Source organism: Canis lupus, chromosome 1, assembly GCF_011100685.1.
Source record: "Canis lupus familiaris isolate Mischka breed German Shepherd chromosome 1, alternate assembly UU_Cfam_GSD_1.0, whole genome shotgun sequence".
NCBI lineage: Eukaryota > Metazoa > Chordata > Mammalia > Carnivora > Canidae > Canis > Canis lupus.
In genome coordinates, this window is record NC_049222.1 from 25,968,904 (window position 1) to 25,985,792 (window position 16,889).

The window sequence follows — 16,889 nt, forward strand, 5'->3', positions numbered from 1 at the left end:
CGGTATGGAAATTCCTCAAAAAGCTAAAAATAGAACTACCTTCTAACTCAGGATGTATACTACTAGGTACTTACCCACAGGATACAAAAATACAGATTTGAAGGGGCACATCCATCCCGATATTTATAGCAGCATTATCAACAATAGCTAAGCTATGCAAAGAGCTTAAATGTCCATTCACTAATTGATAAAGGTGTAGTATAGGGATACTTGGGGGGCTCAGTTGGTTAAGCATCTGCCTTCAGCTCAGGTCATGATTTTGAGGTCCTGAGATTGAGCTCCACATTGGGCTCTCTGCTCAGTGGGAAGTCTGCTTCTTCCTCTCCTTCTTTCTCTGTCCTTCCCCCCTCCCTACTCATGCTCTCTCTCTTCTCACAAATAAATTTTTAAAGAAGATGTAGTGTACACACACACACACACACACACACACACACAGAATGTTACTCAGCTATCAAAAAGGATGAGCTCTTGCCATGTGCAACAACATGGATGGAGCTAGAGTATATTATGCTAAGTGACATAAGTCAGAGGAAGACAAATCCCATATGATTTCACTCATATGTGGAATTTAAGAAACAAAACAGATGAATATATGGGAAGGAAAAAAAAAGAGGGAGGCAAACCATAAGAGACTCTTAATTCTATAGCTAGAGTTCTCTATAGAACAAAGATTGATGGAGGGAGATGGGTGGGGAAATGGGCTAGATGAATAATGAATATTAATGAGAGCACTTACTGTGATGGGCAGTAGATGTTATTGTAAATGATAAATCACTAAATTCTATACCTGGAGCCAATTAATTAGAATTCAAATAAAAATTGGAAAAAAAAAGTGAATTCAGGAAAGTTGCAGGATACAAAATCAATATATTAAAGTCAGTTCTATTTCTGTATACTAATGATGAACCATTAAAAAATAATCTCATTTACAAAGTACCAAAAATAATAAAATACTTAGGAATAAATTTAACAAAAGAAGGGAAGGGAAAGATCTGTACACCAAAAATAATAAGACATTAAGGGAAGAAATTGAAGAAAACATAAATAAATGAAAAGATCCTGTGTTCTTGGATTGGAAGAGTTAATAGTGTTAAAATATTCATACTACCCAAACCATCTACAGATTCAGTGCTACGCTTATCAAAATTAAAATTGTATCTTCATAGAAATAGAAAAAAAATAGATCCTCAAATTTGTATGGAGCTACTGAAGATTCCAAATAGCCAAAGCAATCTTGAGAAAGAACAAAGCCAGAAGCATCACACTTCCGGATTTCACACTATATTAGAAAGCTATAGTAATCAAAACTTACTGTGCTATTTTATTGGCATAAAAACAAACACATAGACCAGTAGAACAGACTCCAAAGCCCAGAAGTAAATCATGTGTATATAGTCAACTAATATTTGACAAAGCAGCCTTGAATATACAATGGAAAGAGGATAGTCTCCTCAATAACTGGTATTGGGAAAACTGTATATTCATATGCAAAAGAGCAAAATTGAACCTTTATCTTACACCATTCACAAAAATTAACTCAAATGTATTAAAGATTTAAACATAAGACCTGAAACCGTAAAACAGTTGAAGAAAACAGGGAAACATCTTGACATTGGAGTTGGTAAGGACTTTTTAGATATGACACCAGAAGCATAAACAAAAAAAGCAAAGATCAACAAATAGAACTACCTCAAGGTAAAAAGCTCAGCATAGCCAAGGAACAAAATGAAAGGGCAACCTATAGAATGAGAGAAAATATTTGCAAATCTTATATCTGATAAGGGCTTAATATCCAAAGATACGTAAGGAATTCACACAACTCAATAGTTAAAAAGGGAGAGAAAGGGACAATGGATCTAAATAGACATTTCCCCCAAACATGACTAATCAAGTAAATGCAAGAAAAAGCAAATCAAACCCACTGTATGATATCTCACGCTCACTGGAAATCTCCTGGAATTATCAAAAAGATAAGGGATAACAATTGCTGAAGAGAATACAAAGAAAACCTTTTCTACTGTTGGTGGGAATATAAAGGGGTGCAGTCACTGTCGAAAACAGTATGGAGTTTCCTCAAGATATAACTACCGTATGATCCACAAGGAAGTGAAATCGTTATTTCCAAAAGATATCTGCACCTCTATGTTTATTGCAGCATTTTCTACAATAGCCAAGACATAGAAACAATGAAGTGACCTTTAACAGATGAATGGATAAAGAAATGTGTTATATACATATATTCAATGGAATATTATTCAGCCATGAAAAAGAAATATTGCCATTTGCAACAACATGGATGAACCCCGAGAACATTCTGCTAAGTGAACTAAGCCAGGCAGAGGACAAAAACTGCATGATCTCACTTATAAGTAGAGTCTAAAAATGCCAAACTTATAGAAGCAGAGAGAATAATAGTTGCTAGGGGCTGATGGTGGGAGAAATGAGACAAAAGTTAGGCAAAGGATACAAACTTCTAGTTATAAGAGGGAATAAGTTCCAGAGATCTAATGTATATCATGGTGACTATAGTTAACAATACTCTATTGTTTGCTTGAAAGTTGCAATGGGAGTGAATATTAAATGCTCTCACCGTATTAACAATCAAACAGTAATTATACTAAAGAATGTGTTAACCTAATTGTGGTAAACATTAATATATACATGTATCAAATCACATTTTATATTTTGATCTCACACAATGTTAAATATCAACTATATTTCAGTAAAGCTGGAGAAAGAACACAATAACTCCCTATTTCCCCATCTCTGTAGCCCCTGGCAGTCATCACTTTACTTTCTATATTGATGAATTTGGCTACTCTTGACTATGCTAGCTACCTATATATTACCTTTTTGTGATTGACTTATTTCACTTAGCACAATGTTTTCAAAGTTCATTCGTGTTATAGCACGTGTCAGAATTTCCTTCCTTTTTAGGCTGAATAATATTCTACTGTGTATGTATAACCACATTTTACTACCTTTCATCCATTGATGGACACTTGAGTTACTTCCACCTTTAGGTATTGTGAATAACGTTGCCATGAACATAAGTATACAGATGTATCTTCAAGACCCTGCTCTCAATTTTTTGGAAATCTATCCTGAAGTGTAACTGCCAAATCATATGCTGGTTCTATTTTTAATTTTTTGAGGGACTACCAAACTGGTTTCCTGGTAGTTCTTTTCCTAATCATGTCATTTTTACATTTTCACCAACAGCGCCTTTGTGTTCCAATTTCTCCACATCCTCAGAAACCCTTGTTATTTTCCTTTTTTTTTTTTTTTTTTTTTTTAAGTAGTAGACATTCTAAAGGGTGTGAGGTGACATTTCATTGTGGTTTTGATTTGCATTTTCCTAGTGATTAGTGAGGTTGAGCATCTTTTCACATGCTTATAGGCCATTTGCATGGCTGGTTCTTTTTTGTTTGTTTGTTTTTGTTTTTGTTTTTTTAAGAAAAGACTATTCAAGTCTTTTGCCCATTTTAAGATCAGATTGTTGTTGAATTTTAAGAGTTCTCTTGTATTGTGAATATGAATATAAATTGTCCTTCTTTGTCTCTTGTAATCTTTTTTTAATTTAAAATCTATTTTACCTGATATTAGCATAGAGTGTCTTAATTTCTCCCTCACATTTGAACAGTATTGCTGGATACCAGATTCTTAGTTGACATTTTTTTTCTTCCAGCACTCTAAATATATTGGCCCACTGCTTTCTGGTCTCTAAAGTGTCTGATCAAAAACTGCTAATAATTTCACTGGGGATTCCTTGTATGTTATGAATCACTTATCTCTTGTGGCTTTCAAAATCCTTATTTTGTGTTTGGCTTCTGACAATTTGATTACAACATGTCTTGGTATGGGTGTCTTTGAGTTCATCCTTCCTGGAGATCATTGAACTTCTTGGTTATTTATATTCATGTCTTTAATTAAATTTGGGAAGTTCTTAGATATGATTTCTTCAAATAATCTCTCTGTCTCTTTATCTCACTCTTCTTGGACTCATATAATCTGTGTATTAGTCCACTTTGTGGTGTCCCACAGCTCCCTTAGGCCTTGTTCACTTCAATCTTTTTGTCTTTCCATTATTTTGACTTGATTATTTCAGTTGGCTTACCTTTAAATTTATTGATTCTTTCAGCTAAAATTCATCTTTGAATACCATTTGTAAATTTTTTATTTTAGTCATTGTAATTTTCAGCTCTAGAATTTCTTTTTGGTTCCTCTTAGGTTTTCCATCTCCCTACTGATATTTCCATTTGTTAATATGTTATCTTCTTGACTTTTTCTACACTTGCTTTTAATTCTTGAGCATCTTTAAGACAGTTGTTTTAGTCTTTGTCCAGTAGGTTTGCCCTGTGGTCTTTCCGTAGGATGATTTCTGTAGGTTTATTAGTTTATTCTTTTTTTTTTTTTTTCCTTTGAATGGGCCATACTTTCTTGTTTATTTGCATGCCTGTGATTTTTTTGTTGATAAATTGATATTTGAAACTTAAATATGATCATTCTGGACATCAAATTCTTCCCCTTCCTCAGGGTTTAGTGCCTTTTGTTAGTTTGCTTGTTTTGATTCTTGTAGGCTGTTTCTGTTCTAGGCATAAGCTTGAGGTGTAAAATTAAGATCTTTTGAGGGCTTTTCTTAGCCTGTGTCTTTCCCTGACCACATGTGTTGACTTTCTAAATTCTCCTATGTATATTATTGCTTTTTTATGTCCTAGTCTTTAAATGTCTGACTCCCAAAAGAGAAAAAGGACAAAATTACGGAAGGGAGAGAGAAGACAACCATGGCTCTTTAAATCCTCTAGAAATTACTTGAGCTAGTAGGGGAAGGACTTGCAATAATATGGTAGTTGTGGTGGTAATGGGGTACAAAAATGGCTACCTACCCTTGTGTCTGTACCTCCATGATCAGAAGCTCTTATCAGTGATCAGAACACAGATCCCTGATATTTGGAGGACAGGGTTTTTATTGTCCAACCTGGTCCCAATAAGCTGCCTGCATGGTGCTCCAGGCACCTGCATGGATGTGGGGTAAAGCATGGGTAGCCATTGCTGAGCTAAGAGCTGAAATTGACTGCAGTTGCAATTTGCCTTCCAAGCCTTCCCTTGGAATTTACAAGCCTTGGGGTAGACTTCAGAATTTCAAAATAGTTGCATAGGTTAGATTCTGCTGATACAAATATTATCTAGGTGGAGGGATGTATTCCTGGTCCTTCCTACTCTGCCATCTGGAATTGTAAATTCCAAGTTTTCATTCTTTCACTTGAAATATTTTTTTATTCCTCTTTTCTGCCAGGGTTAGTGAACAGAAGATGTGTATCATTGCTCCCAAATATCCATGAGATGTGACACACATCTTAAGACAAACACATAATGAATACATGATTATTATATATGATGACAAATGCTCTGATGAAAAAAATTCATGGCCTATAATCTTGTCCTAGAAGAGTTTCCTACAACCAAATTCTCACAAGCATGTACTTCCTCTGAAATCTATTCTTGTTTTAATCCTTCCCTTCTATGATTTTATTTAGAATTTATTTTCACGTATATAACATAATAGGTTTAGACAACATAATTCTGAATTTTATTAAAAGATAAGTTTCATTTTTGTTTTCTTTTTCCAATAAACACATATCAGGTTTGGCTACACCCCAGTGCAAGAAAGACTCAGCTGCCTGGCCAAGGACAACTCTATCTACGTTGTAGCTAATATTGGAGATAAGAAGCCATGCAATGCCAGTGACTCTCAGTGTCCCCTCGATGGTCGTTATCAATACAACACTGATGTGGTGTTTGATTCTCAGGGAAAACTGGTGGCACGCTACCATAAGGTAAAATTAATTTGCAAACAGTTCAGTTACTAAGTATTTAACAAAATAAAGTGGACAAGAAAGAAAAATAATTAGTGTTGGTAAAAAGTATACTTCAGAAGCAGACTAGAGACAAAGCATAGTAAGTAATGATTAGGTGTGGTAAGCTCCTATGAAGAGGCTCAGGAGGCTTCCTATGCATTTAGGAACACAGGAATATATCTGTGGAAGTGTATGAAAATCAGCAGGAGGTACCTGCATTGACGTATAATGTTGCCTTTTAGACTTTGTCCTTTTAAAGACATGCCTTGGCATTGGGTCAAGACTAGAAGGAAAAACTACCTACCAGATAGACTTGGTTTTGAAGAGAAAGAAGCAAAGAAAGTTCTTTCTCCACAGAAAAGAGTTAAGTGTTCTTGGCAAATAGAAGTTATCTATTTCACTCCTATGTCTTTCTAAGATTCAAGAGGGCCTTAATAATTAAGGATTTCCTTCTACATATCTATAAAATGTGGATATTGAACCAAAGGCTCCTATCAGTTGTAGTAATCTCTGATTCTCTTACACTTTTTCCCTGTGAAGACAGTGGTCATGGATTAAATTGGCACTAAGAGATGTTGGCTTGCACATTTTCAGGCACAGTAACACCCAGGCCAACTTCTGAAAAGAGACTTTTACCCACTTCATCTTCCGTTTCTTACAGCACAACCTTTTCATGGGTGAAAATCAATTCAATGTACCCAAGAAACCTGAGGTTGTGACTTTTGACACCATCTTTGGAAGATTTGGCGTTTTCACATGCTTTGATATACTCTTCTATGATCCTGCTGTTACTCTGGTGAAAGATTTCCATGTGGATACCATAGTCTTCCCAACAGCATGGATGAATGTTTTGCCACATTTATCAGCTATTCAATTCCACTCAGCTTGGGCAATGGGCATGGGAGTCAACTTCCTTGCATCCAATATACATCACCCCTCAAAAAGAATGACAGGTAATGTGTAAGCTCTAAAATTTACAAACTTTTGTAATCAAAAAAGTACAAGAAAAAATATTTTTTCTAGCTAACGTGTATACTCCTTAATATAATATTTTCTTAATTTTTGCATATCTAGCTGGTGACATACTGTAGAATCAGTCTCAATCCAAATTGTTTTGTAGATTTATTTAGGTTTTTTTTTTTTCCATTTATATGTATACTTTTTTTTTCCCCTTCAAAAATTCACCACTTCTTACATGAAAGTTTCTCTTATTGGCCTCTTAGTATCATACTTTGATTTCTTCTCACTTGTTGTCCTTTTCAATATATTTTACTATAATTAATGATGCATATAACTTAGAGTAAATGATAATGTGAGTTTAAAATAACACTAACAACTACGCAATTCCATTTCACTTCTCTATTTTAAATGCTATTTCCAACATCACTTTCAGGAAGTGGCATCTATGCACCCGATTCTCCAAGAGCATTTCATTATGATATGAAGACAAAAGAGGGAAAACTTCTCCTCTCACAACTGGATTCTTATACACATCACCCTATCGTGGTGAATTGGACTTCTTATGCCAGTAGTATAAAAGCATTCCCAACAGAAAATCAGGAATTTACAGGTACTGCTTTTTTTGATGAATTCACCTTCTTGGAGCTCACAAGAGTCACAGGAAATTACACAGTTTGTCAGAAAAAACTCTGCTGTCATCTAAGCTACAAGATGTCTGAAAAGAGAACAGATGAAGTTTATGCCCTAGGGGCGTTTGATGGACTACATGTTGTCGAAGGGAGGTATTATTTACAGGTAATTATTGTTTTGGTCACAGGGAAGTTAACCAGATATAATACAGGACCCCCAGTTGAATTTGAATTACAGATAAACAATGAATTATTTTTATTATAAGCATGCCTCAATTTTTTGGATACATGTGCACTAAAAATTTTATTTGAATTTGAGTTTAGTTGGGCATCTTGAATTTTTATGTGCTAAAACTTGAAATCCTAGTTGTCAGTCTGATTTGAAACTGGCTAGAGAAAAGGCAGAAGATTTATTTACAGTACCTGTATTTAAAATGATATAATAATTAAGTTACAGATGACTTTAATGGTTGTTAACCTCTCCTATTTCCTTCCTGAATAAATTTATCCTTTTTTTTTTTTTTTTTGATATGTCCACTAAAGCTTATCATTGCATGTTTCATTAAGAGCTTGACACTAAGTATGTCCTGGAGACATTGACAGTTGACCTCTGAGATATGTAGTAGATAGTTCACTTCCCTCAACATTAAAGGGGGAACTATTATAGCCTGGTGAGGTGTGACCCCTATGAGCAAACAACTTTCATATTCCTCTCATTCTGTTCTCCTCTTCCCTAAACTGGCTCCCATCCTATTTCAAGGCTTCCTGTTGACATTTCAGCCCCATCCAATCCATTTCCTGTACTCTAGTTACAAAAATTACTAAAAGCCATTTCTGATTATTTTATTCTCTTGCTTAAAATTCCTCACTGTCTTCTAGTGGGCAAATCAAATTCCTTAACAAAACATACTCAAATTCTTGACATGTGCCATTTCCTAGTCTCCATTGTCTTCTCTCACTTCTCTCACATGTGCCCTCGGTTTCTCTCATATTGAGACCTTTCCTCTTCCCCATTGTGTGGGCATCTGCAGACCCTATGCATGTGTGCACAGGTGGTTTCCTTTATCTATGATGGCCCCACCTATTCACCATTCACAGTGCTTTTCAAGTGTTGTCTTCACCAAGAAGGCTGCCCTGGCACTTTCTGTAGCACCACTCCCACCTCCCTACCTGGTCTAGGTACTTCAGACATCCATGCTCAGCTTTATCAAGGACATATTATGTGAAATTATCCACATACTCATTTAAGACTGAAAACTATTGAGTGCTGGACCTAAACCCATTGTACAATATTCTGTTTGCTATATGACAAACACTTTACCAATGCTTGCTCATTTGGACATTTATTTTAGTGCCTACTGCATAGTAGGTATATATTCAGTGCTACTGGATATGAAGATGAATAAGTAAAGGCCCTTCTCTTGAAGAATTTAGTAGCAGGGATAGACATATGAATAAATAAGGTCAATACAGGTGGCATGTAATAGAACTTAGAATCCACATTTTGTTGTAGGAATACGAACAAGCTCTACCTGGCCTAATCTGGAGATTCAGGGAAGTTTCCAGAGACATGATATATAGACTTATGCTTTTATCCAAATGAAAAGAGTGGAAGGAAATTCTAGACAGAATGGAATTTGAGCAAGTGTGTGGATGTGTCAAGAAGTAGGGTATGCAGGTCATTGTTATTAAGGCATAATGTAAGAAACAAGGGTTGGTGGAAGATGAACCTAGAGGCAGGATCACATTTGACAGAATCTTACCAGTCATTCCTAAAGTTTGGACTTTATTTTCTGGGTGACAGTCTTCTGTTGGAAGGTGTTCAGCAAGGGAATGATGTTATCAGATCTGCTGTTGAGTAGATCACTGTGGCATGATGAAACTAGGGCAAAAAGGCTACTTAGATTACTAGCATAGTCCTATCAGGACCTGTACCAAGATTATGTTGGAATAAGAGCAGGGTTTGGAGTCAAGCAATATTTAGAAAACTTAACTTAGTAGTTAATTTGATACAGAATAGGACAGCAGAATGAGGCAACCGGAGTGTGCCAGGTTTCTGGCAAGAGTAGCTGGGTGAATATAATGCTCTGACAGATCAGAATGCTAGAGTGGGAGCAGATTGAGTGGCAGTGGGGAGATGCTCAGATCATTTTGGATGTTGGTTTGAAGTATTCATGGAACATTCACCTGGAGCCATGGTACCCAATATCACCAGCAGAATCTGGGGCAGCACCCCAAATCAAACATGTTAATATGACTGATGGAAAACATGGGACTATTTACCCTAAATAGCTTAACTAAAAACAGAATAGCCTTATATTAGTTCAAATTAGGTCACAATGTCAAATGCTACAAAGCCTTTATTTTTAGAGAAGTCTGATCTTGGGATTGAGGATGAGGGATTTTGGTATTATGTTCATAATCTTTTATAGTCTAACTGTGATGATAATTAATGCTAGAAAAATCTCTAACACCGAAATCTATTTCTTAACTGAGAGAAGAGAAATTAAAGGAAATAAGGATACAATAACTCCACATCTTGCCACAAAGATTTTCCAAGTATTCTAGAGTGAATTTTAAGGACGTGGGTAAAGAAGGTGCTTGTATCATTTTTTAGAGTAGAAGATGGTAAAATATTGGATAAAGATTTACAGCAGTTGTTAAGGAAGAGTGGGAGAAGGAGCAGCCTACATCTGACACCATCTACCTGGAGCCAGTGCAGAGTCCACAGAGTAAGGACTTGGTCTCACAAGTCTAGTCCCCTCTCCGCTTGAGACTTGTGGCAAGTCTAGGTGCTTTCTGACCTGACTGTAAATCAGGGGTTTCCATATCCCTGCCTTGGATTTGCTAATGTTCTGGAATGGCTCATCGAACCCAGGAAAGTGCTTTATGTACTACTAACCATTTATTACAGAGGACATTTTAAAGAATACATACGAACAATCGAGGACATGATACATAGGGCAAGATCTGGAAGTGTCCCAAGCATAAGAGTTTCTGTCCCCATGGAGATTTTGGCTTGTGCCACCTTCCTGGCATGTAAATATGGCATTCTTGTTTGCCAGCCTGAAATCTCTCTAAACCCCATACTTTAGTAGTAACTATGGAGGCTTAATTTCATGGACACAATTGATTCAATCATTGATCATTGGTGATTAATTTAACCTCCAGCTCCTCTCTCCTCCCCAGAGATGGGGGTGTAAATGATGAGGCTTACATTTCCAACTCTCTTACCAGATGGTAACCATTTCCATTCTGTGGTTATTAAAGGCTTTCCAAAAATCTCATCATTAACATGCACTCAGGTGTGGTGGAAAGAGGCTCATTATGAATAAAAAAAGTGCCTCCTTTCACATTTCCCCTCTTATCACTAAGGAAATTCCAAGGATTTTAGGGCCTTCTATGTCAGGAACTAGAAAAAGACCGAATATATATTTCTTACTATAAATCACAATACCACACACTTCCTTTGTTCTAAGTTCTGGGAAGAGAGTGAGTGGGCGATGAAATGTTTTCAACTTAAAAGACTGAAAATGCCTTTCTTTTCATATTTAATGGAGTATATCCCTAGGTATGGAAATCAAGGTCATTGTATTCCTACAATGAGAATTCTTGAGTTATTTTGATTCCTGATCCTTTGTATATGTATCCCTCTTCCTCCTGGTTTCTCAGAAATCTTTTAGAATTTCCTCCCCTCCATTTCTTCTTTTGGGACTCCTGTTATCGGGGACATGTGTCTTTTGGATTGGTCTTCTAATTTTTTAAACTTTTCTTTGCTATTTCTTTTCATTTTCTCCATTTGCTTTCTGAGAGTTTTTCTCCTCTTGATCTTCCAAGGCTTGCATTGAGTCTTTTATTTTTGCTGACATGTTTTTATTTTTGAAGAATTACTTTTTCCTTTATGAGTTTTTGTTTGTATTTTTTTTGCTGATGTTTTCTGGATACAGTATTTAACTCTCTGAGGCTATTAAGGAAATCTTTTTTTCCTTGGAGTTTCTTCCCCTTAAATACTTTCTTTTCCCCTCAAATTTCCTTTATCTACTTGTTTTGCTCTCCCTTTCATGTTAGAAGCTTTCCTCATAGATAGGGTTACCCTTTAACATTACCAAAAACTGACTGAAAAGTTGAGCATAGGAGTGATACTTGCCAATTTTAAGCTTCACTGGAGAATAACTAGCCAGGCCCTTTGTTAAAGAAATCCCTGAGTTAAGTATATTTGGAGACTTCCTCTTGAGATGGGTCAGGTTACTCAGGTTTTAAAATTCTTCTAATTCCCTTCCTTAATAGTGTTGCTTAATTTTGCAAACTAAAATACAAGATGGCTTGGTAAATTCAAAGTTCGGGTAAACAACAAATATTTTAAAAGATACAAGTATGTTCCATGCAATATTTGGGACATACTTAAACTGAAAACTATTTTTGGTAGTTTAGTTTATCTAAACTTCAAATTTAACAAGACTCCTTTCCTGTATTTATCTGGCAATTTTATTTCTAAAGGATTAATTATTTGTTGGCAGCATTTAGAGAGCCAGGTGGGAGCAATGACCTTGCCGGATGTGGCCCTGGGGGAAGGAGATGGTCACAACATTTACTAGGTTTCATTCATGAATCCCCTTCAACTAGGTTATTTAAAACCTCCACTAAACATAATCTGCTTTACCCTTTCTGGAAATAAATGCTCCACCTTTTATGGGAGGAAGGTAAGGACAGTTGCACATCCATGATGGGGGACTCAGTATCTGAGGCATCCTTAACTTCCCACAAATTTTCCTTACTTTAGCCAGTACTTTACTGGCTCCTGGGGCACTTAGTGCTTCCAGTAATGGAATCTTCTGAGTATTCTGCAGTGTAGATAGGGTTGATTCTTGGCTCTCCCATTGCCAGTTTAGGACTCGGTTTTCTATTTAGGTCTGCTAAATCATTTGCCTCTTCTGCATCAACCACCCCAGCTTCCAACGTTGTACCATGATCTATCCTCCCATTCTGTCCTTGTGAGTTTATGTCTTAAAAAAACAAGCAAACAAAAACCTAATGTTGGTTTCAGTAAGATGTCAAGAAAATAAAATAGGAGCATATATTCATTTTACCTTAACCTGAAATCTAATTGTATCCCATCTAACACATTTGCTCTAAAGCATTTATTCTCCAACTTCAAAAGTAGAAGCAGGGGGACCGCTTTAGTCAGGCAGGAGGTGAAGGTGGTTTGAAATAAGACTTGGAAGATGCAGCAAGATAGAGTTAAATAAATAAGATCTTCCTTTTGAGGACTTTGCATCTGCACAGAGAGATGACTCAATACTTAAAGTTTACATTCAATAAGTATGTAGCAGGCCAGTGTAGTTAGTATAACTATGTAGTACAGTGAGAACTGTGTCAGTTCTTACTTAGATATAACGTATATGACTTTTCCAATTCACAGGGATTGCCTCTAGATCAACTCTAGGGTTCATTACAACTTTAAAGTTCTTTTATTGTGTCAAATAGGCAAAAATGTAGAGATTATAGTGTCTAGATATATCCTTTTAAAAAATAGAATATTTGATTATAAAAGCATTGCTAGCTTGAGAATGATGAGGGTACAGCTGTTCACAGCTAAAGATGAGGTGTCTGATCATTTCTTTAAGAAATTTTTTTTTTTTTTAAATTTTTATTTATTTATGATAGTCACACAGAGAGAGAGAGAGAGGCAGAGACATAGGCAGAGGGAGAAGCAGGCTCCATGCACCGGGAGCCCGACGTGGGATTCGATCCCAGGTCTCCAGGATCGCGCCCTGGGCCAAAGGCAGGCGCCAAACCGCTGCGCCACCCAGGGATCCCTCTTTAAGAAATTTAATCTGTTTGACTGTGAGTTGCAGAAAGCACTAGGTAGGGTCTGAAGTCCTTTATTTTTATTACTAGCTGAAGTAGCTATGTATCAATGAACTGGATTAATGTAATGGAAAAAAAAGTATTTTATCAAACAAAGGGGCATAGATATGATTTCTAGTTCTGGAGGGTATATGCTTAAGGCTTACTGGTTTGCATTTACTTTCCTAGATTTGTACTCTGCTGAAGTGTAAAACAGCACATGTACATACTTGTGGTGGTGCAGTTGAAACTGCTTCTACCAGGTTTGACATGTTTTCCCTCAGTGGTACTTTTGGAACCCAGTATGTTTTCCCTGAGGTGTTGCTAAGTGAAACTCAGCTTGCACCCGGAGAATTTCAGGTAAGAACTTTTGCTTAATATTGACAATTCATTTTATGTAAGAGGAAACACTTTTTGAGTACAAAACCTTCTTAAGTGTTTACAAATATCACACTATATATATATATATATATATATATATATATATATATATATATATATAAATTAAATAATATATTTATATATTATTGTGGAGACTATTGGAAAGAGGCTGAGCTGTTTGGGATCTGTTGAATAGGAAGAAGATTCAAGCAGGGTTTCAGGATTGGCCCCACCAGAGGGAAACTCTTCAGCTTTTGGGCAGTGATAGCTTAGCAAAGTTAAAGAGAATTCCTCTCATTGTGCGGGGAAGGCCTTCTGTGATTCATGAGTGAAAAAGAAAGAAGGAACAGCTGAGGAGAGAGAATCTGACAATGGCTGAAATAGGCAAGAAAGCTATCACTTTTTTGAAAGTCCAGAAATATTTCCTTAACATACAAGCTCTGCCCAGCCATATTCTTCCCTTGACATTCCTGTGGGTTCTGCTTTTATTCCCCCTTCCTTGTAGGAACAGCTACTGTGGGGCACTAGGGACAATGAACAGGTTGGGAGACTGTGGTGAGTGAGTGGCAGAGATGGCAGAGGCTCAGCTCAAATCCCCTCAATCAATCCCCTCTGTCTACTTGGAGGAGCCTATTATGTCTGAGAGGACTAGACCAGATTTCTCTTAGATACTCACAAACCCATTGCTTTAGGCTTGTCGACTCATGGAATACTTCTTCAAATAAGTAAATGATAAGATATTGATTATAGCCATTTCAATAATAAATGAATCAGTGCTGATTCCATGGCTCTGATTCTTCTTATACTCTATACCATTTCAACAACATTATTTTTATTGTTTCTTCACCTAGTTGTACTGAATTTTAGAAGCTGTTTTGGGGTGGTATAACTTACAGGGAGACTCAGTCAACTCCTCTGTGTTTTAATTAGGTGTCAAGTGATGGACGGTTGTTTAGCATGAAGCCGCTATCTGGACCCCTCTTGACTGTGACTCTGTTTGGGAGAATATATGAGAAGGACCAGACATTAAAGGCTTCATCAGATCCCAGGTCACAAGTACCAGGAGTAATGCTCTTAGTCATAATACCAATTGTGTGCTCATTAAGTTGGTAGAATATTTTCATTTGTTCTCTTTTATTTTGTGTAATTTAAAAAATGATGGATGAGAAAAGAATGAAGACCATAACAGTGGTCATGGTCTCTTGTACAAGCAAATACAAGTATATTTTCATATATAGTTCACTGTTTTTTAGACACACACACACACACCCCCCCCAGATAATAGATGCCGGATAAACTGTGACATAATTTTGAAAGTAAAATGTATAAAATGAGAGTAACAGTTTTACCCATATTTTACAGGATTTCTTGGGGTGAGAATTAAATAATTGAATACATTTAAAGTCCTTAGGCAAGTTTCTGGGTCTGGTATGTGTGCTAGCTATTATAACTGTGTGACTATCACAATAAAAGCACGTGTGATATATTTATTGCTAAAGTTATATTACTTCTGATTGTCTAAAGTGTAAACATTTTCTCATGGCTTAGCCACCATGCATATTTCAGTTAGAAAATCAGTGAACTCAACCTTAGCAAATTGGTTTTGGCTCCATACCTAGCAATAATGTACTCTAGAAGGCAACTAGGCTTGCACCTAGGAATCTATTAGCACTTCTTCACATTTTTGCACATTTTTCAGTATGTCTGTAGTGTTTTGCCTATTTTATCAGCCTACGAGCATATTAATAGGGTGGTTCTAAACCAAGCACTTACTGAATTTGATTTTGTGAAGCCTGTGAGCTAAGAAAGTTTCTAAGTGGTTGAAAACCAAAGAAGAGTAAAATGAAGAATAATATTTCGTGACACATGAAAATGATCTGAAACTCAAGTTTCAGTCTCCATACCTAAAGCTTGATTGAACACACCGCATTCTTTAAGTATTGTTGATGGCTGTTCCTATGCTATGGTGCTGAAGTTGGGTTGTTATGACACAGACCCTATGGCCAGAAAAGCTGCAAATATTTACTGCCTGGCCTTTAATAGAAACAGTTTGTTGACTCCTGCTCTGAAGTGTTAAGTAACAATGGAGTTTAGTATTGAAAACCTTTAAAACATCTCAGTGGGCAAATTGCCTTAAGTGTCTGTCTTGTAATTCTTTCATAAAAGGAGGAATAAGATCGTTTTATTTGCTTTGTATGATATGCCATCACAGATACACATACACACAAAAGATTACCCTGATTAACTTACAACCAAATGTGCTAAGTAGATTAATGCCCCAAATAAGTGAAGATAATTTTTGAACATGATTGATATTTATTTACTATAAGATACACAAAAGTCTTTGTTTTTTTTTGCATTTAATATGTTCTAAAATTCTGAGAGAATGCATATTAGTTTTTATTTTCAAAATTTTCCTGGAAATCAACTGAGAACTACTGATATGAACATACTATCTGATAATTTCCCCTGTGGCAAACTTACTAGCCTGTTTCAAAGTGATTTTTCTTAAAGTTAAATGTTACAAGTAGTGAATCTATTTTTTTCAAAATGGTATTTACTACATCTGTACCCAGCTCTGATTACTTGTTCATTCTGGATTTCTTTAAGCCATATGTATGTATTTTATGATAGTTTTGATATGCTTTTTAACTGTAATTTTTATTTCCTCTGCATAATTCATGATGCTCTTTTAATACACACATGGAATCATGGAAATTCTCCATGATTAACTGTTTTGTTGCTATTGATTCTTGAATCCTTCTTTCTTTCTTTCTTTCTTTCTTTCTTTCTTTCTTTCTTTCTTTCTTTCTTTCTTTCTTTCTTCTTCTTCTTCCTTCCTTCCTTCCTTCCTTCCTTCCTTCCTTCCTTCCTTCCTTCCTTCCTCCCTCCCTCCCTCCCTCCCTCCCTCCTTCCCTTCTCCCTTCCCTTCCCCTCTCTCCTTCTCTCTCTCTCTCTCTGTCTTTCTGAGAGAGAGCACATGAGTGGGAGGGAGGAGCAGAGGGAGAGAATCTTAAGCATTCTCCTCACCTGGTGCAGAATCCGATGTGGGGCTTAATTTCATGACCCTGAGATCATGATCTGAGCCGAAATCAAGAATTGGACGGTTAACTGACTGAGCCACCTGGGTGCCCCTGATTCTTGTATTATTTCTTATACAATTTCTGAGCCTTGTCACTTATAAATTTGAATCCATTCCCACTTGTACTGTAAC

The 16,889-nt window shown here is 36.3% G+C and overlaps 1 protein-coding gene across 9 annotated transcripts in view; it reads left to right on the top strand.

The window, feature by feature from the left end:
• Window positions 1–16,407, top strand: part of LOC119875957 (pantetheinase) — a 29,899-nt gene extending 13,492 nt beyond the window's left edge. For all 9 annotated transcript variants that reach the window (XM_038526041.1, XM_038526035.1, XM_038526034.1 and 6 more), the window contains 5 exons: window positions 5,645–5,837; window positions 6,520–6,811; window positions 7,252–7,613; window positions 13,484–13,654; window positions 14,606–16,407. In XM_038526041.1, coding sequence (XP_038381969.1) covers window positions 5,645–5,837; window positions 6,520–6,811; window positions 7,252–7,613; window positions 13,484–13,654; window positions 14,606–14,788 — 1,201 coding nt within the window. In that variant the 3' untranslated portion in view covers window positions 14,789–16,407. The remainder of the gene's footprint in view (window positions 1–5,644; window positions 5,838–6,519; window positions 6,812–7,251; window positions 7,614–13,483; window positions 13,655–14,605) is intronic.
• Window positions 16,408–16,889: the final 482 nt, after the last annotated feature.